The sequence below is a fragment of the Clarias gariepinus genome, chromosome 23 (genome assembly GCF_024256425.1).
Source record: "Clarias gariepinus isolate MV-2021 ecotype Netherlands chromosome 23, CGAR_prim_01v2, whole genome shotgun sequence".
Taxonomy (NCBI): Eukaryota; Metazoa; Chordata; class Actinopteri; order Siluriformes; family Clariidae; genus Clarias; species Clarias gariepinus.
In genome coordinates this window covers 5175223-5197217 of record NC_071122.1, presented here as the reverse complement: position 1 = coordinate 5197217, position 21995 = coordinate 5175223, and the positions used below count along the sequence as shown (strand labels likewise).

The following is a 21995-nucleotide window of genomic DNA, read 5'->3' as shown; positions in this document are numbered from 1 at the left end:
AGAGTGTGACATGTAAGCCCCTGCATTAACAGTGTTTCACTCGTGAATTTTTCAGTGAACACGTTAGAAATTTAGGACTGTGACTAGTGAGAGTATAATCATACCGGACATACTGTATATCCTCATACTGAAAATCTGTGTGTGAATAGGTATTTTGGGGTCAATATTAGAGATTTTACACATGATGTTCCTGATCAACTGAATTAGTTATTTATAAAACACCTTAATGATCCAGATGCTTAGTAATAATAAGCTCTATCACTGTTACTCTGTAAGCCTTTTAAAACCCATTAATTAGTGGAACATCAACATTCATGCCTAAGGTGTGAAAGAGTGAGAGAAAGAGAGAGAGAGAGAGAGAGAGAGAGAGACCCTAATTTCTTCCTTATTCTGTCCATTTTTATAATGCACAGATATGCACAACACAAGTGTGTGTGTGTGTGTGTGTGTGTGTGTGTGTGTGTGTGTGTGTGTGTGTGTGTGTGTGTTTGAAAGAAGAGGTTGGTGAGGGTTGCACACAGTGACAGGAAGGTTCTATGAGCAAAGCTGCAATGCAGGGGCCCGTAGCAAAGCAGAGCAGAGGTGTCCTATTCGTGATTCATAATAAAAAATAAAAGGTGTCGGTGACCTGTGTGTGTGTGTGTGTGTGTGTGTGTGTGTGTGTGTGTGTGTGTGTATGTATGTGTGTGTGTGTGTGTGTGTGTGTGTAGGTGAGACATAGTGATACAATAAAAAGAGATGGGCACAGCACACAAATTCTGTACTGGAGTAAAAGTAGAGATTCCTTTATTAGCTCACAGTAATCCTTTTTCAAAGTATAAATATCTCTCACTCTCTCTCTCTCTCTCTCTATCTCTCTCTTTATCTCTCTCTCCTTTCTGATTGTAAATGTGCAGTTTTCGTTACTGTATGCAAGCAGCTCCACTTCTGATTTCAAATACCTGTTGCGTTATTAAGCATTTCTCGAAGAAACACCACGTTACGCAATGACACATAAAAGTCATCAGGTGACGAAATTCACGCTTCAGAAGCTACACACCACTGTCATTAGGTAACGCAATGCCATGTATTAAGTAAACACACAAATGTGCAAGTAATCAAAAATAATGGGGTTTAAATCAAACAGGTTTAAAAACTCCCAGACCCACCACTGTCATAGGGAGAAGAGACAAATCACGTAGTTTATGTAATATTCTTAACACAAAGCTCAGGTCATGTTTTTTTTTTCTTAAACACCTTTAATTTTCATATGCTTTGCTCCAGTATAATTTCATGTTCAGGTTTTAACAAGCTCCTGTATTTGGCAGTGGATTCCTTTAGATTGAGTATAACTAGAAGGAATGGATTTGATGCCCTAATCCACAATGGGATCACAATGGTGATGTACAGTACAGCCCTCACGTGGCAATCCTTCTATCCAGGGTTAAGATATCAATCCTGACTAACATATAGTCATTTTTTAAAATAAATAATACCAGTGATCCTTATTTATCCTTATGATCCTTAGGAAGTATTTCTATTCATTTTTATTATTGTGAAGTACAAAAAAAAAATGCATCTTTAGTGCCATGTACTGTATATAATTTACATTAGCACAATTCATACACGCAACAAACATTTAAAAAAAAGCAACTGTGTGATTTAAGTAACGGGGACCTGTCCCAAGTAGAGCTTTACTTCTAACAACGCCTGTCGCTCAAGTTTATAAACTTGTAGAAGTATTTTGTAATTTACAGTACTGTACATCAAGTCAAGAACTTCTATAAAGCATAGAGTAATGCAATGTAATTATTTCTATGTTTAAAAAAAAACATTTAATTTTATAGAGCAGTAAAGCCTGATGGGGGTTTGGAGGCAGTCAGGGGGCGCGACCTGCAATAGCCTTGGTCACGCGAGTTGCGCAGACATGCTAAGTGGGGCAGAAGGAGGTGGGCAGGGCGCTGTCACAGGCTGCTTCCTCCATGGCGAAGTCTTCCCAAAGTTTCTCGGTCTCTGTGGGTGTAGGAAATAGTCGTGACGCTTTAAACTGAAAATACCTCCTCACCGGACTGGGCTCACAATTTTGGGTTCATTCAGTTTTCAGGACTTTCATGATATTAAACCAAGTGTTTTCAGTATATATTGTTTTAGGGTGTTAAGCCCAGTTTCCACTATTGTGACTCTTGCTATGAATTGCTACAGTTTAAAAAGGAATGTTTCTTCTGCGTCATTAGTAATGGTAACACCAGCAAGACGCAGAAATAAAGAGCTAATGTGAAACACACCGTGCTTTTACCATACAGCTACCTGTGCTAAAATCATGAAAGCGGGCTTCAGTGTACAGTAAGTAATAATAAAATCATTTGAACTCTTTTGTCTGAAAACAGTAAAAATACCTTAAAACCAGAAATAAACAAAAGTTTAATTTTGTTGTTTTGTTAGAGCCATACGAATAAACTTTAAACTTCACAATTTCCTAATGATTAAAATAAACTGCTAGGGGCGTTTACTGTTTTATGAGCGTAATTCTTGCTGCAGTGTAAAAGTAAAATGTGCTTAGAAAACATGCATGCATAAGTTTGTAGTGCCTTGCAAAAGTATTCATACCCTTTGAACTTTTCCACCTTTTCCCATGGTACAACTACACTTGTAAATTGGGAATTTGTGTCATAGACCAACACTAAGTGGAACTTAAGGAAAATCATAAATGGGAAGTTGGGTGACTTCTAAAGGCAGTTGGTTTCACTGGATTTTAGTCAGGGGTATCAGAGTGAAGATCACTGAATACAAACTTACACCACAATTTTCACATTTTTATTTGTAAAAAAAAAAAGGTAAAATTTGAAGACCATTTATTAAAAGTTAATAATTATGTGCCACTTTGTGATTGTCGTACAATATTATTATCGACTTACATGTTTATTATTATTATTATTATTATTATTATTATTATATTACAGCTCACTCACCAGTGATACCATATCGTGCCAGGCTGTAATATTTTTCTTTTGTAAATGTTGTTGATACTGTATTAGTGACAGTGGTCTGAGAGTCAGAGTTTGTCTGAGCGGGAAAATTACTATTATAAAATCCCAGTAAAATACATTTACGTTTGTGGCTGTAAAGTGGCACAATGTTGAAAAGTTCAAGGGGTGTGAATACTTTAGTTCTTCCAGTCTGGCGGCTGGCGTGTGCTCGATTTAATGTTTGTTGAGATCATCAGAGCGTTTTAAGAGGCGACTGAGACATGTGCTTGTGTGCCACAGTGTGTTACAGTGACCTCCTTCCCCGAAACAGAAACACTGTGTGAGTGTGTGTTAGTCAGGGAGAAGGTGCGAGGATCCTGTGCTTCCAAAAAAAAATCCAAGCTAAAATGGCATTACCACTAAGTCCAGAGAGGGGGGAGGGCGGCGTGTGTGTGTGTGTGTGTGTGTGTGTAAGAGAGAGCAAGAGAAAAAGAGAGAGAGAGTGTGTGTGTAAGAGAGAGCGAGAGAAAGAGAGTGTGTGTGTGTGTGTGTGTTCTCACATGAACCTGATAACCCGAGTGTTGCGCTCGGCGTGGGGACGCGTGAGAAAGCGCGCTGCTCTCCCGCATTGTCATAATGCAGTGGGGAAAACGCGTTTATCCGCAGCGCTGCAGCTCCGCACGCGCAGCCACACGCCAGGCGAGGGGGCAGGGGTGCACAAACTACTGCCCACTGACCCCCAGCACGGCGCACGGCGCGGTTTAATAACGCGAAGGGCGCAGCGCCGCCTCGTGCAGCGCCACCATGTGGACCTGAGCTTGTGCACATGCTCTGCCTTCTGTCTCAGATCAACCATCTACTACAACAGTGTGCCATGACACCAGAGTAGCGCAGCAGTTCGCAAAGGAGCATCACCTTCATGCACCGCGTGCATCTTTTATTGCGTCCTATAATCCGAACCAAACCAAACACCCTAAGGGGTCCATTAAATGCTGGAAAGACTTGGCGCTTTTTGCGTTCAAGCGCATGGATGGATGAACGGACGGATGGATGGATAGAGGAGGAGGAGGAGGGGGAGGAGGAGGGGGGATGGAGAAGGAGGAGGAGGAAGAGGAGAAGGAGGAGGGTCTTTCTTCTTCTCTCCACTCCCCTCACTTCCACTTTGTTCTATTGTTGTTGGGTCTGTTGGTGAGCTGCTCTGTGTCAGAGCAGGAGAGAGGCATCTGTGAGTGACAGGGAGCAGGACTAAGCCTCCAGGTTAGTGCCAGATTGATTTGTTTCTGTTTATTTTAATATTGCACAAGAGATCTATTTGTATTTGCAGCTCTCTCTCTCTCTCTCTCTCTCTCTCTCTCTGTCTGTGCGAATGAGTGTTTATATTTATTGCTGTATAGAGTGCACTAAAGTTTGACAGCACTGCGTTCAGCCTCGTAAGTGATAAAAAGTGTTGGTGGTGATGTTTTCGTTTAACTGCAGATTGATTCCTTGTAGGTTTGCGTTTGCTCTTTCACTCCACGTACTATACAGTAGAAGTTGTAGTAGTAATGCGTGCTGTAATAACGTGTCATGCTTCTACACGTGAGTGATGCAGCCTGAGTGCAAGGCACAAATACTGTATAAACACAAACAGTCGTGTAACCTTCCTTGTTGATGTAATTGTTTTTTTTTTTTTGCAAAAATGTTTTTTTTTTCCCCTGCAATTGATCATCAGGTGGGATGTGTATGCATCTTATAAATCTCATACATTACAAATACCAATCATAACACTCAGCATATTAATTGGTTACCTGTTTCTGGGTCATGCACCTGGATGTGGCTCAGTTCTCAGACATTAAAGAGCAGGATTATTGCTAGGTTTTAGGCCAAAAGTGTTTTTACATCAAGACCAGAGGGAAATCTAACTACTGTTCTGGGTTTTTACTGTATAACCACTCACCATCCCTGCTTTAAATAGAAATCATTCACTTGTTGTGCTTTTATTTTTTTCCTCAACAAGTCAGTAGAAGTAAAACTCTGAAATCAGGATGAAATAAGTAATCCCTTTCTGAGAAGTTGGATGTGGGTGGCTCTAATCCAGGCTTTCTAAGAAAGCTCAAAGTTCTCTGTTCCACCCTGACGAGATTCAATGCTTGGGTTTGTTATTAAAGCTTCAGGCTCTGCACTTAAACTTATCAATCAAATCCCGTTTTTTTAAAACCGATTCTAAAGGAATGACATTTATCTTGACACTAAAAGATTCTGCAGCGGGGGGAAAGATTTCGTTTTCAAAACAGATGTCTTAGTTTTGTTGGTTTGTTTTTAATATTGACGATAACCATTCTCATTTAAATGAGGCACTGGGAAGCAAGTATTTTTGGAAACTGGTGTGCATTCTACAATTTATTTCAATTGAATCAGAATTCTGATCCATTACCATTGTACCTGAAAGGAAACCTGTCCCCACAAGGTCTGTATGATAAACAGCATCACTACAGAACAAAGAAGCACTTTGCATGGGAAAAATAAAGCGAGAGGGGGAAGAATCAGAAGACATCAAATTACTCTGGCTTCAGCTGTCCATGCTTGTAAGTTCACATGCATTCAAAAATGTAAAGAAAGACGGCCTTCAAGACTGAAGGCATTGCTGTCCAGCTTTGTGTCCTACTTGCAGACAGAGACACAGTCTGGGGGATGGACACTGAGCCTTAACACACTTAATCAGAGCTGGGATTGTGATCTCAGAGGTAATGGTATTACTCTAAATCAACTCCTACTGTATCTAAGACCACGAGCACCTGTCCAGGGGGTGTAATCCACCGACATCCACAGCATTAGGACCTGTTATCCCAGCTGAACTAAATCCTCCGGAGACACAATCACAGTGCATTACAACTCCAAGTCAAAGCCCCAGAGCACACAGTCATGACATTGTACAAATCCAATCCTGTTAAATAATTATTTATATATTTGTTTTGGTCCAGATTTTATTATTTTTTTAATGAAATGGCCCTTTTTTATTACTTTTTTTCTCCAATCTGATATGATAGTGCTCAATGTCAATAACCTGACGTGCTCTCCATGACTCATCTGTGGATTAAATGAGTAATCAAACTGCCAGCTGGATTTCCACAAAACAAGCCGAGCCCTGAGTGCCGAGTAGCAACAAGTGTGCGCGCCTCAGTAGAGTTTAGGACGAAGAAATGGTGCAAGATCCCCCACTTTAGAGCATGATGCAACATCGTGATGAAACAGAGAAACTGGGCTCTGCAGCAGGGTATATTAGAGTGAAATACACAGTGAGCCTGGCAACAGCGGCTTTAGCGTCTCCATCACAAGGTGGACTAACACGAGGCGCATGAGATCCGATTGACCAGTTGGACGCCACGGGCCGGTGGACTTCCTGCTCTGATCTCTGATGCAACAAACCGATAAAGAGGGTAACGCTGTGGACTTGCTCTTCTTTTTTTTTTTTTTTGTCTTTTCAGTATTTGTAGGTGTACTTTTATTTTGAGTTGTATGATGTACCTGTACTTGCTTTGCTTTAGATTGACACTGAATGGGAATGTGACTGATTTTGATGTTTAGATGTATAAATAGCGTCACATGCCCTCAGCCTTAACACAATGCTAGTCTGCTTCTTCTTCTTCTTCTTCTTTTTTTTTATTTTCTTTTTAACAATGCATACATAATGCTAAAAAAAAAAAGACAAACTGCAATGAAACAATAAGGCTATTTATTTATTTATTTATTTATTTTTTTACAGATTAGTTTTAATCAGGATCCTTCTTTTGAAATGTAAGCGCTTAAGATTATTTAACCTGCACTTTTGCACAGCAAAGTCTTTAATCCGGTTCTGATAATAACATTCCTACACGACTGAGCAGAGTTTGTACTGTAGTCCATCCTCAACGAAGAGCTGCTGCCCTTCGCCGATTTGAGCCGTGCCACAAAGCTCACGGCTTTTAGTAGCCCGGGTTGCTCTGTTTCTGCCCTCGTCTGATTCGCCGTCTCCGGGCTGTGGGAGGTGTCGTAAGAGGGAAGGGCCGGGCGTTGATCATGTCGAGGCATTGTTGTAGTGTCGTTCGGTCCCTCCTTTCCCCCATCTCCTCCTCCTCCAACCTGTTTTTGGCGTACGTGCGCCGCATTCTGAGTCACTCAGAGTGGACAGAGAAAGAGAGAGAGGGAGGGAGAGAGAGAAAAGGGAGGGAGAAGGAAGGAACAGCAGGTGGAGATGACATCATCTGCACTGCACCAACACTGCAGCACTGTTCGAACAAAGGCACGCTGTAGCCGCTACGGCTAACACAGAGCCGCTTTCTCCGCCTGTTGATTGGGTGGAAGATGTGCACATGCACACAGGCGCTCACACATTTCTACAGATTATTATAACCGTATTGTGTTTCCTTCGCTCTCCCCATCCATTAAACAAGACTTAGTGTATCCGTGCCACACCTTCATTTTAGTCCTCAGATACGTTTTGAAAAAATAAACATCTATCCTTATTTCTTTTCTACTTTGACAGAAATAGGAGTGCAAGAACGCACCCACACATCCACATCCACAGTCAGGAAGAACTCTATCCATGGGTTATACTGTACTGTTTAACACGGCATGAACGCTAATTTACTCCCGTCCTGTCCGTTACGCAGACAACCAGTTCAGAATGTCGATCCTGGAGCGCCTGGAGCAGATGGAGCGCAGGATGGCTGAAATGTCCGGCCAGCAGCAGCAAGGCAGCGGAGGATCGTCTGAAAGTGGAGTAACAGGAGGAGGAGGAGGTGGAGGAGGAGGAGGAGGCAATGCAGACCAAACGCAGGTGTGTACCATTACACTGACATTAATTATTCGTCAGGTTATCCCATGGAGTTATACCACAGCATATTATCGATTCAGATTGGTCAGATGGTGACAGTAAAGTTTCTGTTATCATGTTTAAATATTTTGAATAAAGGAGGCTTGTTGTGATACATTCTTGCTTCTGTAGTATCCTCTATTTATAGCAGTTGATTATAAACATGTGTAATTGTTGATATGGTGACGTTTTCTGCACCTTCCTGTTTATATACTGTACACTGTGGAGTTTTTTGATAACTTGAAAATGTATTGTCTTATTAACTTTAACATTTAATGTATAAGTAAGGTACGCGGTTAAATGAAAAGGTGTTCAAGTCAAAGCGGGAATTTGATTGGGCAGAATAACAGAATACAGTTGCTTTTATTCCTCTACATAATCCCCTGATACACTGATGCACTTATCCCAGCATTTCATTAGCGCTTGGATACATCAAGGTAAAAAATTATCTTGGTATACCGGAGACATGATCAGACTGCCTGCTTTATGTCTAAAACACTGGACTCCCAGGAACCTCTGTAATAAACCAAACAAGTGGCCTGGTTCAAACAGACAGATAAGTTATACATCGAACATTCCACTTGCTGAATGTTCACAACTGCAGTGCACTCCGAGTCATTCACAGACGTACAGCCTTCCTTAAAAAGTTTGCACTCTTCAAAAGTTTTACTGCGGCTAAGAGTCTCATCACCTCTCTGTGCTTGAAGTGTTCTGTAAATGTCAATGGTTTTTTCACTTTCATTCACCAGAAATTGCATCACAAGTCCTGATTTCACATGAATGCCCCTTGAGACTCACACTATCCCATCGTTGATTATTTTCCCTTAACATGATGTTGTGATTGTATAGTAATATGTAGTAATTCCCATCGGATGTGATGTCTCCCCAGCTCTCCCCGGGTCAGAGTCAGAGTCCAAGTCAGGGACAAGCTGGAAGCTCCTTCGAAAGTCGAGTTGTGGTGGTGTGTGAGAAGATGATGAATCGTGCCTGCTGGGCAAAATCCAAGCACTTAATACACTCCAAAACCTTCCGTGGCATGACCCTGCTCCACCTGGCAGCTGCTCAGGGTTATGCCAACCTGATCCAGACTCTTATCAAGTGGCGGTGAGTGTGTCTTTTAATTTGACGCGTGAGTGGTCGGTCATTGGAGCATGCTGCTAATTCTAAGGTTGTCCACAGCACTAAGCATGCAGACAGCATCGACCTGGAGTTAGAGGTGGATCCTTTAAATGTCGACCACTTCTCCTGCACCCCACTTGTGAGTATTTAGTGACCAAGTAGATTTATTTTATTGTTACTGAAAGTATGGGCTCTAATGTAACTTTTCGTTATCTCACATCTTCACTCTTTTTTCTCTAGATGTGGGCTTGTGCTTTGGGTCACACGGAGGCAGCCGTGGTTTTGTATAAGTGGGATCGACGAGCCCTGGCTATCCCAGATTCTCTTGGGCGCTTACCGTTGGCCACAGCTCGATCCCGGGGCCACACCAAGCTGGCGGAGTATCTGGAAAATCTTCAGAGGGAAGAACAGCAGCAGCAGGCTCCAGCACCCAGTATGCCTTTCTCCTCAAATGCGGAAAGCTCCACCACGGATGGCTGGATGAACGTCTGGGGAAGTGAGACTGCTCCTGGAATAAGAGCGACCAACGTTTCTAGCTCGGCTCTGAGCTCAAATCAAGGTGACGTTTAGTATAAAAAGTGCATTCAGTCAGAGCTTACTTTACACACTGACAAAGACTAGCACGATGATTTAAAAAAAATTATCCAATAGTTTTTTGTTTTTTTACATCTCTGCAGATTTGAGGAGACCCAGGTCTGAACCTTCCAGCTTCTACACCAGTGAAAGCCAAGGAGATGCCCCGTTAACTAAGAAACACAAACCCAATCCTGAAATCCACCAAGCGAGGTCAAGCAAGCCCGGGTCTACCCCTCTCGGTTTAGGAGAGCAAGTCCACAAAAGTAAAACAACCAGAGGAGGTACAGCGGACAAAGAGGCAGGAAAAGGAGACAAGGCTCAGACAAAGCTGAGCTCGGCGTGCGGGGGCGGGCGATGGAGCGGCAAACAGGCCTCAGGACGCAGAGGGCCAGTTGGAGGACTCGCTAAAGAAAGGTTGGCGAACAGGCTGAGGTTACGGGAAGCACCCGCAACGGGATCGGTCTCCGAGCTTCTGCTGGGACAAGAGGATCTGGAGAACACAGGGGATCTGCAGGTGTGGAAATGCACAGCACCATCAAAACCAGTTTGTTAGTCACAGCGTGAATGTAATACCCTTGATCATACCTCAGCTGTTTTACTCAGGAGCTGCGATTAGATTTTTCTAGAACAGCATCTCTAAGAATAGTGCTGCTACAAATCATGAGTTTGTATTAATGCACACGTTCTGTAGCAAGAGGTTGTGTGTAGGGATGCTGCACATATACAGATTAAAACGTATTGTTTTATTATTTTTTTAAACATTTATGGAAGGTGTCTCCAGTTTCAGAGCTCTGTAGCAGTTAGAGAAAAAGCTGTAGTTGTAAGCTTCTCTACATCTCTTCTGTGATTGAGAAAGAGAGAAAATAAAGCCTGGTAAGGGAGGGGTCATTTATAGTTGTTGTAACATTAGTGAAAGCTAACCAGTTTCATGGACTTTAGAACTAAAGATTCTTTTAAAAGTATAACTTTGATAAATGAATTAAAACATTTCAAGAATAAAACCCTGCATGGCGGGCAGTTACAGATGTTTTACTGCTATAGTAATAACCAGATGTGGAAGATAACTGAGTACTTTGTTTTGTACTTAAGTACGAATATCTGTACTTTATTTGAGTAGTTTTATTAAAGGATCATTTTTTATTTTACTATGCTCATAAATACAGCAAACATCTGTATGTTTACTTACATACATTTCTCCATGGCTTTGCGTTACCTAACGACAGTGGTGTGTAGTATTTGAAGCGTAAATTTCGCCCCTACTGACTATTATTTGTAATTGCGTGAATTGCCTTTTCTTCATGACACGTAATAATGCAACAGGTGTTTGACATCAGAAACGGAGCTGAATGCAGACAGCAAGAGATACATCAAAATCGGCGAGGAAAACAGACAGAGAGACAGAGAGAGAGAGTTTTTACACTCCTGTGAGCTAATTCACACCCTGTATTATTGACACTTAAGTAACTTTGAGGAATACTTTTCCTTAGTGTATTTGTGTATTTTCCCCTACTCTGCTAGTAACTCCAGCTCATCGTTGATTAGTTTTCTGTAGTAGCATGACAAAGTACGAAGGTATTTTGTTTCATAATGGCCATTTGCAGAAATAACAACTGAATTTCTCCATGTTTCAGCTGAACATGATGACTCTGGCCGAGCACATCATCGAAGCAACTCCTGATCGCATCAAGAGTGAAAACTTTGTGGCCACAGAGTCAGCACCTCTGGATAGTGTGGAGGTCAACAGCACTATGAGCTGGTTAGCTACATACCTTGGAGATGCAGAAAGGTAATACGCTCATACTGAAATGATGCCGTAAATGCACATACATTATACATCATTCGTACGTTATGCTGAAGCCTGCTTTATTATTATTTTTTTTAGGTTCCTATACAGCAAGCCGGTGCCATGCTCCACAGGACTAGGCGCCGGCCACACTGGCAGCCATCCCGATTCTGAAGGCCCTTTTGGGAAATTCGGACTTCCGTCTCCAGCAGACTGGAGTGCATTTCTTAATGTCTCTCACAGCAAGAAGGAGCGGGATTCAACCCAGCTGGCCCTGTCTGACCACGAGCAGAGAGAGCTTTATGAGGCAGCGCGCCAAGTCCAGAGTACCTTCCGCAAGTATAAGGTAGGGACCTTCCGGATCCAGGGACATCTCTGTATCACTGCTCATGTGGGCTGTCATGGTGTTCCTCCTTTTTTGGTGTGTTTATTGTGGCCTGGTTTCAGTCATTGTGCTGTATCGTGTGTTGTTGTAAAGGTAAACCTGTATAACATAAACCAGATCTATCAAGTTTTGGGGGTTTAAAGGTGACAAGATCCACGGTTTGTGTTTGGATTTGTGCTTAAGAGGCGTCGCAGTTAAGCATGAGAAGTCTTGCTTGAGCTAAGCATGGCCTGGCTACAGAAAATGACTGCATTGCTCTCTCTCTCTGTGTATATATTTATATACACTTTGTGTTACTGTATGTGTGTCCATTCCCAAGTCTATAACATAATTTATAATCCTACATCTCCATACAATGTGATAGACTTTCAGGTACATTAAGAATCAAAGCGGACTTCCCGGACAGCCGAAAAAAAGCCGGAAATCTAGTGCCATCTCCGTGGTCATGCGCTCGCAGGCCGGCTGTGAATACTAACCTGTCCCCTCTCCTGTCCTCTCTTCCTCTCTTTGCCTCTTCCCTTACTCCCTCCCTCCTGCAGGGGCGTCCACTCAGAGAGCAGCAGGAACTGGCAGCTGCTGTTATTCAGCGCTGTTATAAAAAGTACAAGCAGGTAAGCTCAACATCTAGGAGAAATTCTCCTGTATACCTCTTCTCTCTAGTCAGTAGTAATGTCGCATTTGTCTCTTTCTTCCACAAGCTGACATGGATAGCCTTAAAGGTAATATGGCCACTTTTCATAGGACATACTGTTACACATGTTAGGAGAAAAAGTGTGATGCAGAAAGACCTGTTTAGATGTTGTTTAGATGTTCACGCTCCGCTTTGTCCTTTTGGCAGTATGCACTTTATAAGAAGATGACGCTGGCCGCCATCCTAATCCAGAGTAAATTCCGCAGCTACTATGAGCAGAAGAAGTTCCAGCAAAGTCGTCGGGCAGCCATGCTGATCCAGCAATACTATCGCAGCTACAAGGAGCTGGGCCGACCCAACCCCCATTCTCACGCTGCTGCAGCTGCAGTCCTGGTGCAGCACAAGCTCAGGTACGAACATAAACAGGTAGTTGAGATCCTGAGCCGATTTCAAGACAGGAACAATTACTGTACGTCCTGGGTATGAGGGATGTCAGTTCTTTCCCTGCTGTCCATCAGTGTCATGAGTCAATCATGGGGCCTATGAACTCATTAGACATGTTGAATTTATTTCTCTTCTCTTTATTCCTCTAATCATGTTGTTTAGCCAATCAGGCAGAGCATCCCCACTGAAAGAAGGTTTTATACATGAAAATTGACTTCATAAAGCATAAGATCTCTGATTGCTGAAGAGAACTCTGTCTAACAGGCAACTCAGGTGGAGACCAAACAGGACAGATGAGGTAAAGCTGGCCTCATTCATACAATCTTCATGTGGATGAAAAATTACCAGAAATAAAGTTGAGATTGTACATTTGTGGCCAAAAAGTTTGAGAATGACACAATTAGTTTTCACAAAGTTTGCTGATAAACTGCTTTTAGATCTTTGTTTCAGTTGTTTCTGTGTTGTACTGAAATATAATTACAAGCACTTCATACGTTTCAAAGGCTTTTATCGACAATTACATGACATTTGTGCAAAGAGTCAGTATTTGCAGTGTAGGCCCTTCTTTTTCAGCAATTCGACTGGGCATGCTCTCAATCAACTTCTGGGCCAAATCCTGACTGATAGCAACCCATTCTTTTATAATCACTTCTGTGAGTTTGTCAGAATTAGTGGGTTTTTGTTTGTCTACCCGCCTCTTGAGGATTGACCACAAGTTCTCAATGGGATTAAGATCTGGGGAGTTTCCAGGCCATGGACCCAAAATTTCAGCGTTTTGGTCCCCGAGCCACTTAGTTATCACTTTTGCTCCATCGTGCTGGAAAATGCATTGTTCTTCACCAAACTGTTGTGGGATTGTTGAAAGAAGTTGCAGTTGGAGGGTGTTTTGGTACCATTCTTTATTCATGGCTGTGTTTTTGAGCAAAATTGTGAGTGAGCCCACTCCCTTGGATGAGAAACAACCCCACACATGAATGGTCTCAGGATGCCTTACTGTTGGCATGACACAGGACTGATGGTAGCGCTCATCTTCTCTTCTCCGGACAAGCCTTTTTCGAGATGCCCCAAACAATCGGAAAGAGGCTTCATCGGAGAATATGACTTTGCCCCAGTCCTCAGCAGTCCATTCACCATACTTTCTGCAGAAGATCAATCTGTCCCTGATGTTTTCTTTGGAGAGAAGTGGCTTCTTTGCTGCTCTTCTTGACACCAGGCCATCTTCCAAAAGTCTTCATCTCACTGTGCGTGCAGATGCGCTCACACCTGCCTGCTGCCATTCCTGAGCGAGCTCTGCACTGGTGGCACTCCGATCCCGCAGCTGAATCCTCTTTAGGAGACGATCCTGGCACTTGCTGGACTTTATTGGACGCCCTGAAGCCTTCTTAACAAGAATTGAACCTTTTTCCTTGTAGTTCTTGATGATCCTATAAATTGTTGATTTAGGTGCAATCTTAGTAGCCACAATATCCTTGCCGGTGAAGCCATTTTTATGCAAAGCAATGATGGCTGCATGCGTTCAACCCAATCAGCCTGAAATAATGATCTCCAGCCTTGTGCTCGTCAACATTCTCACCTGAGTTAACAAGACGATTACTGAAATGAAAGATCCTTTAATGACAGCAATGAAATGCAGTGGAAAGGTTTTTTGGGATTAAGTTAATTTTCATGGCAAAGAAGGACTATATGCAATTCATCTGATCACTTTTCATAAAATTCTGGAGTATATGCAAATTGATATTATAAAAACTTAAGCAGCAACTTTTCCAATTTCCAATATTTATGTAATTTTCAAAACCTTTGGCCACAACTGTAGACTTATTAGGAAAATTATTTGAATTCTGAGAAATAAAGTCAAACATTTCTTTAAGTTGTGGAAAAGTTTCCCATTCAGTCCTACTCATCTCCAGGGTTTTACAACATTTATTTAATAAATTGTTCACAAATAAAAAGTTATGAGAATGGTACAAATGGATCAATTAATATATTAATAAGAATTTTATTTTTTTAAACTCTTCTGATGTTTGTTTCTTCTTAGAGTCCCGAGTGGAGCCAGTCAAATGATTCTGATCTTTACACTGATCTCTATACTGATCTCTATACAGATCTCTCTAATCTAACCTAGTGAGAAATTGTGCATGAAATGGGAGAGTTTATGTTAAAAAAAAACATTTAGGGAGTTATTTAAAACTCTTATTAAAATTTTAATAGTTTTAATTTAAATAGAAATCACATTCATTATTTAAAAAAAACTAAAATCAAATGATAATAGAAAGAATATTAAATAAAATGTAATTGTACAACGGTGGTGTTGAACTCTGGATTCTGATTGATCAGAATGTGGTGATTAATCTTCTAAATGAGGCGTGTCCCAGTCAACAGGTTACATCTAAAAGACACCAAAACGACTGGGTCAGGACCTTGCAAAAACACATGGATTATCTTTAGAATCTGTTTGAAAGATTTCTAATTGTCTAGTGACACCTGGGCTAATGCGCTGGCGGTCTTTTAGACATTAAATGTTTACTGCGTACCTTCCCCACCAAATCCACTACTTTACAGTAAGTTGAACAAAAGTTTGGAGATGTAAATATAAAGTCACGTAATAGGATGTCTAAATTCAAGGCAAAACTAATTGAGCAACAGACAGACTGGCCCAATCTGTTGTAGATTTAGCCGTCGTTTTTTTCAGCGAGGAATAGGACTAAGCCAAGGAAAGCGTGTGACATCACTATTGTACGACACTGACAGCCGCAAAGTACACATTACAGTGGGGGTTGTAGTTCTCCCAGGGTTTTGCAGTTTTAAACAGTGGAAAAGCGAAATGGTGAAGTTCTGTAAAAACTTTATGCAGACAGAAAAAAACTCATAGATGTGTGACTCATGACGTTATCCTAATTAGACTACTCCAGTTTCAATAGTTTCAAGCCCCTGTAACAGGACTATGTAGGACAGACTTTGAAAAGACTGAAAAAGGATGAGAGTGTTTGCTTGCAGATGAGTCAGTAAAATGTAGAAAGAAATAATTAAAGCTAAATTCTGTCCTTCTCTTACCTCTAAGTGGAAGCGATTTTGTGAAAGCATCAATAACAACTGTCAGGAATGTGAACAGAGAATCTCAAGAAGAAAAAAAAAGTTGTACACTCAAATAATTTAATAAAAATACATAAAATGTATATATGAATATGATTAATTTAATGTGTGTGCCGTGGATAATGACTATAGCTCCATTAATGCAGCTTGTTTGTTTTTGTTTTTTTCACATTGCGTGGGCAAATGTATAAATCTGTGACACTGTGGTGCTATAGGAGCAAAGTTAGATTTTTTTCCATTTCCATAGTCAGCCTTGTCACTGTCTACCAAAAAAACTAAATGTTTGTTAATGAACAAGTTACACACCACATGCGATGTGTTAAAAAAAAAAAATGTCATCATTGGCCAAACATGTCTTTTATGAGCTCTGTAAATGTCTCTCAGCATTTTAGTAAAAACACGGTTTCCTCACTACTCTTAACTAGTTAGGACGTCTCCAGAGCTCTTCTACATTTTGGTGGAGATAGGCATGATTTCCTATGTTAAGAATTTTGAGAAATAGCTCCTAAATAGCTCCTACTCCTAAAATCAGGACACAATTTTTGGCCACTTGGAAGCGATTTCTTGAGACGCTTAGTAAATATGGGCCCAGGAATTCCAAAACTTGTAACTAACAGTCTTACAGTAGTTACATGACTGAATCCACAATTTCTTAAAGATGTCTTCATGCACAATAAAATAAATCAGGGGAGTTTCACCGTGTGGTGAAATTAAGCGAGCATTTAATACTCTGTTTCAGAAGCGGTCTGCTCACCAAGAGGCAGGACCAGGCCGCCAGGAAAATAATGCGATTTCTGCTCCGATGTCGCCATAGGTAAGTCACACTGGCACTGATGTATCTCCTAACAAACCAACACAAAGCCAGTCTCCCTTAAATACAGTAAATACTTAACCTCAGATTTAATCTTTTCCTGTATTTGATGTTAGATTAAGAGTTTATCTACACAGATAACGTTTCTTGACTCATGGCTCACCCTGCACCCCATTTATGGCCCCTCTCCTTCCCCCCAAACCCCACCTGACCCTCAGTGTGTGCTAATAGCTATGTGGTGTTGTTTTGCTGTTTACGCAAAGCCCCTTGATGGACCATAGACTGTTCAAACGGGTGAGTGCAGCCTCGGCCAATCAGCCTGTCCCCATCTGACGTCCTGTTCTATCCAGTCCTCTCTCTCCCCCTATATCATGCTCTCTGTTTTCCTAGTCTGTCCTTTATTTACTTTCTCTCTCTCTCTCTCTCTCTCTCTTTTTCTCTCTATCTATATATCTATCTCCATCTCTTTATCTCTTTTGCTTTGTGCCTGCTTGCATGATGGCCAACTTGAAGCCTCCCTGGATTTGAGCCTCTGAATGAGAGAGAGGGGGTGATCGTTGTAATGAACGATCAAGCAACAGATATTTACGGCAAATTCCTCCCCCCTGTCACTCAATTCATTCCTCCTCCATCTCTGTTTGTCATGAGGACGCTTTCTGAGAGCACTATGGACTGATGGACTGCTGGATTATGTGGATGGCATTGCATGCTGGCCAGAGGAGGCCTTGCTTCTTAAGGAGCATGCTGTAAATGATCTCACTTCCTTTAAGGAAGGGTTTAGCCCTTTAAATGCCTGGCTGCCTGTTTCTTACACTTTACATGTCTTGGGTTTGATTTAATAATGATTAAATAATAATAATAATTAATGCTTTATTGAGGGGTTTGGGGGCTGTGCCTTTCAGGAGTTTATACAATTCTATGACGTTCGATACAACAGAATGTTTGCAGGAACACAGAGACGACTTTTGTCATTTATGCTGTTTATTAACATTTTGTCTTCTTGACTCCCCTGATATCACATAAGTTGTGTGACATGATGTACTGTGCATGTGTAGAAGAAGTTACTAACCACATTAGCAGTAAAACTTTTTCTTTTAGCTGTCAAGTCATTATTACAATTTATTTTAAAGACATTTTTTAAAGATCTTGCATGTAGTGTTTGTATGACAATGTTAAGTCTGAATGATGACGGAATCGTTTGTTCGTTCATGTTGGTTATTTCTGTAGATTAGTGTGAGTGCTTCTAGCAGTACGTGGCATCATGTTTTCCCACGCAGCTCAGGTTCGACATGGGATTCGTACAGGAACGTAACACCACACAGTAGTTACCCTGAGGACAGAAGGACGCTGTGGTACATGACACCACTGAATTATTGCTGCTTCTGCATGTTCAGATTAACAGCCTTTAGTGTGTGTTATTGCATAATTAAGCAATAGCACACTCTGTGTCATCCTGTAATACGTACACAGTGATCGGAAGTGTTACTGTTACTGTTTTAAATTCCAGACTACGTAATGTCAACCCAAAGTGTTTAATTGCTACACGTTGTACGTTATCATATCTCATTTTCTCTTGACGTTAAAAAGTTGCATTGCAAAATGTGAAAATATCTTGAATCTAGCCAAATATCTCCAATTAATTCAACTAAGATTATAATAAACTAAATACAAGATTATTAAACCTATATCCTGACAATTTAAAAATAAATAAATTAATATAATAAAAAATAAAAATATTATAAAAAATAGATATGAATGTATTACACTGCAAAAAATGACAATATTTTAATCTAGTAAAATTTGACTTCATGTTCTTGATATAAGATTTTTAAGCCTATGTCTAGACAACTTTTGCAAGGTTTTTTAATGTAAATTTCTTCTTCTTATGGCAGATAATTTTGCTAATGTTAAGGATTTCTTTTTCTTAAAAGAAGCAGAATTATCTTCCAATAGAACAAGAAATGGACATTTAAAATTTGTAACATTCATCTGCGCATTTCTGAAAGATAGTATACTAGTTAGTATGGATAGTTAACTCTTTAAAAAAAAAGAAAGTAAAAAAAGAAAACTCTTAAAATAAAAAAGTAAAAGTGTTAATTTAACTTTTTCAGAGTTTATTTAAGTCCATCTGGATTCATGTAAACGTGCTGGATGTTTATTCCCCCCAATAATAAACCCAATAATCTTATATTTGATTAGTGTCAATCTTAAATAAAAAAAAACACTAGTTTTATGTCACTAGATTTAAGATATCTAGAATGAAGAGAATATCATCACTTTCGGCAATGTGCAGCTTGCAGTCAGACAGAGAAATCATAAAGCACTTTCATGCAGTAGAAAATGTTCCTCGAAACACTGACACTGGAGTCTGCTTCCACAGATGTTCAGTAAATGTACTAATATAAACAATTTTTCAAGCATGTTTATTCTTCCATCCATCCATCTAGCAGCCCCTGTAGTCCAACCAGGGACCGTGGAGGGCACTGGTGACCACTGTATTTGTTCCCATTTTGTACGACTTTCACATGCACATTCACATACTGCAGGCAATTTGGGAACCAACCAAGCACGGGAAGAAACATGCATACTCCATGCACACAGACCTGATGCCGGAATCGAACGCAGGACCTGGAGGTTCAGGGCAACAGTGCTAACCACTAAGCCACCACGCCTCCATGTTTATTATGACGTCTTGAATTAATACGGAAATTTATCCAAGTGACTGATTATACAGAAACAGTAACATACAGACAAATATTTGAGAAAATGAATGAACACCTTTAGAATCCACCAGGAGCTGAGAGCGAGCTGTGTTTGTTTGTCGCCCTCTAATGAATATTTCAGAGAAGAAAAGCGCTTCAAAGCGTCTGTCTAAAACCCAAACTAACCCTGTGTTTCTGTCTTCTGTCTTCTCTTTTCTTACAGGGCGAGAGAACTGAGAAAGGCCAAGGAACATGAGAGCTCGCCAAAGAGCCCCGTCACAATGTAACGTCCACCACCAGTCCAGACTGTTCCCCTTTCCCTCTTTCTGTTTTTACACAAAATGAACAATTTACCAAAAGACAAAAACTATTCAAGAAAATGGGAGAGAGAAAAAAAAAAACAAACAGAAGCGAGAAGATGATGATGGTTACGTCATTGCTGATTCTGTCGACCCTGGTACTGCCACAGCGTTGTGTATTTTTCTTCTCCATAGAAAATGTGGGGAGTTCTGCATAAAACAAAGACTTTATCTGGGAAATAATGACATCCTCATGCCATTTTTGCACTCTTCATATTGTTTTTTTTTTCTTCTTAAATCGAGGAACGATTGCCATGGAGCTGAATATTGTTTTGTTTTTTTCTGACTAAAGGCGCTTGTAAGATAAGAAAGTCAAGAAGATTAAGAAAGAAATTGCGTTAATGTAATCATGCTGCTTATGATTATTATGTTTTTATATTTTGAATGAAAAGTGGGGGAGAAGCTACTGATTTGATCAACAACAAAAAAAGAACAAAAATGAGAAAAGCAAAACCGAAAAAAAGAAAAAAGGTCTCATTGATCTCATTGATCATGTGCATGCAGAGTTCTCCGTCAGCTCCATGTACGTATATATCAGCTCTTTGGTTCTTACTGGTCCGTCCTTTCAGCTGGTGAAAAAGGGATGGGCTGCACATGAATGTAGACCGGGTTTAGGTTTAAAAAAAAAAAAAATCTGGGTTTGAAATATCTGTGTCTTACTTTTTGTGTTTTTTGGACTAAGTCACGATTTCAGGGCAGAGCTGAGTCTCTGTCGGGTATCTGTTTGTGTGCACTGTTTTTTGACTTTCTAAACGAGTCCTTTTCTTAACGTCGCCTTTCGCTGGCCTGACTTTGTGAGTCCCGTGTTTGCTGAATTTTAATGCATGTGTTTGAGAGCCGAGTGCTCCTGCATGCTGACAAAACTGTTTTGTGGATTTTTTTTGTGTGCGTGTTAATTTAAGCTCAACATCATTTCTTTGTCCTGCACATTTATTATACATCTTTTTTTATTTACATTTTTTTTTTTTACCTCATCTTACCTCCTCTTCTTTTACAGGCTACCTATTTTTTAAACTTACTTTTTTGTTTTTGTTGTATAATTGTCTCATTGTGCCACAGAAACACTATTTTTGCTGTATGTTTGTGTGTGTGTGTGTGTGTGTGTGTGTGTGTGTGTGTGTGTGTGTGTGTGTGTACAGTACATGTGTGTGCATGTGCGTGCATGTGTGTGTGTGTGCTGACTAAGTTTCAGCGCTTTGCTTTGTTGCTCTTTGTTTCAGACAAAGCTTTTTCGTTTTGGAGATTCCCGTATCACTGACGTCTTAAAGACTTTTTAAAGGGTCCCTATAAACAACCTCCATATTTTTGACTAAAGCGCCGTCCCTGTACATAACGAAGACGCGAGAAAAGGTACACGGAGAGCCAGAACCCTTACCACAAGAGGATTGTATTTAATAATATATATTATTTTATTCATAAAAAAAACCATAATAACATGATAGAGATAGCAAAAAAAATAACAAAAAAATTATATTGTATAGTTTTGTTTGAACGCCCGAGATGTACGGTTGTATTGTTTGTAAATACTGTAAATATCTGGTGCAAAAGAAGGAGCCATGTGCATGAAACCTTACGATTAATGACACAGAGCATAATATAAAGAAAAAAAATGTAGTGGCTATGATCTAAACAGATTCATTGAGTTTCAATATAAGAGCCTTTTATTTCAGATGTTCTTATAAAGAGCATTTAGCAAAGCATGACGTTTTTGCAAAAATCATGATAAAACATAGTTAGTGGAGACCCGGGAAAAAAAAAAAAATCATCTTCAGATACGACCTGTTTATAGAGAGACGAGAAGTTTGTATACCCTTACGAATCGTCCGGATTTCTGTATAAATGGCTCCAGAAATGTGACGTGATCATGTGACAATAAAGGGAGTATAAATAAACACACATGACATCACGCGTGTCCTGACAGACAGAGTGTCTTTTGGTGTAAAGAGTCCAGGGCAGCCATGGAAAAAGTATGTGATGTCTGGGGTTACTTTTCATACAGGTTTGAGTTTGTTCTGCTATGTAAAAAATACACACACACACACACACACACACAGTTCAGCTATAAAATGGATGAAGTCAGTGCTGTTGGTATTAGAAATATTTAGGGATTCCTGCCACATGTGCTGTTTCTCCTAGTGCCATCAATTCACATGGGAACTCTGACCAATATCGCCAGTTTCTGCAGGAATGCTGCCCGTTAACATCCACCACCATAAAAGCACTAATTCCTGAAAGGCTTCTGAACACTTCTGCTCATTTCAGTAGGAATTCTGACTATTTCCACCCATGCCTCTAGGAATTATGCACAATGTCACTCAC

General features: G+C 40.5%; 1 protein-coding gene across 9 annotated transcripts in view; it reads left to right on the top strand.

Moving 5' to 3' along the window:
* The window catches only part of LOC128511542 (calmodulin-binding transcription activator 1-like), a 259680-nt gene extending 238901 nt beyond the window's left edge, over window positions 1–20779 (top strand). For 2 of the 9 annotated variants that reach the window (XM_053484452.1, XM_053484448.1), the window contains 13 exons: window positions 7574–7740; window positions 8666–8880; window positions 8956–9034; window positions 9136–9454; window positions 9573–9985; window positions 11103–11257; window positions 11354–11600; window positions 12179–12250; window positions 12338–12358; window positions 12478–12680; window positions 16544–16618; window positions 16879–16909; window positions 19541–20779. In XM_053484452.1, the coding sequence (XP_053340427.1) occupies window positions 7574–7740; window positions 8666–8880; window positions 8956–9034; window positions 9136–9454; window positions 9573–9985; window positions 11103–11257; window positions 11354–11600; window positions 12179–12250; window positions 12338–12358; window positions 12478–12680; window positions 16544–16618; window positions 16879–16909; window positions 19541–19573 (2030 nt within the window). In that variant the 3' untranslated portion in view covers window positions 19574–20779. Of the gene's footprint in view, window positions 1–7573; window positions 7741–8665; window positions 8881–8955; window positions 9035–9135; window positions 9455–9572; window positions 9986–11102; window positions 11258–11353; window positions 11601–12178; window positions 12359–12477; window positions 12681–16543; window positions 16619–16878; window positions 16910–19540 lie in introns of all 9 variants that reach the window. The other 7 variants (XM_053484454.1, XM_053484450.1, XM_053484445.1 and 4 more) reach the window with 5 other exon arrangements.
* The last annotated feature ends 1216 nt before the right edge of the window (window positions 20780–21995 follow it).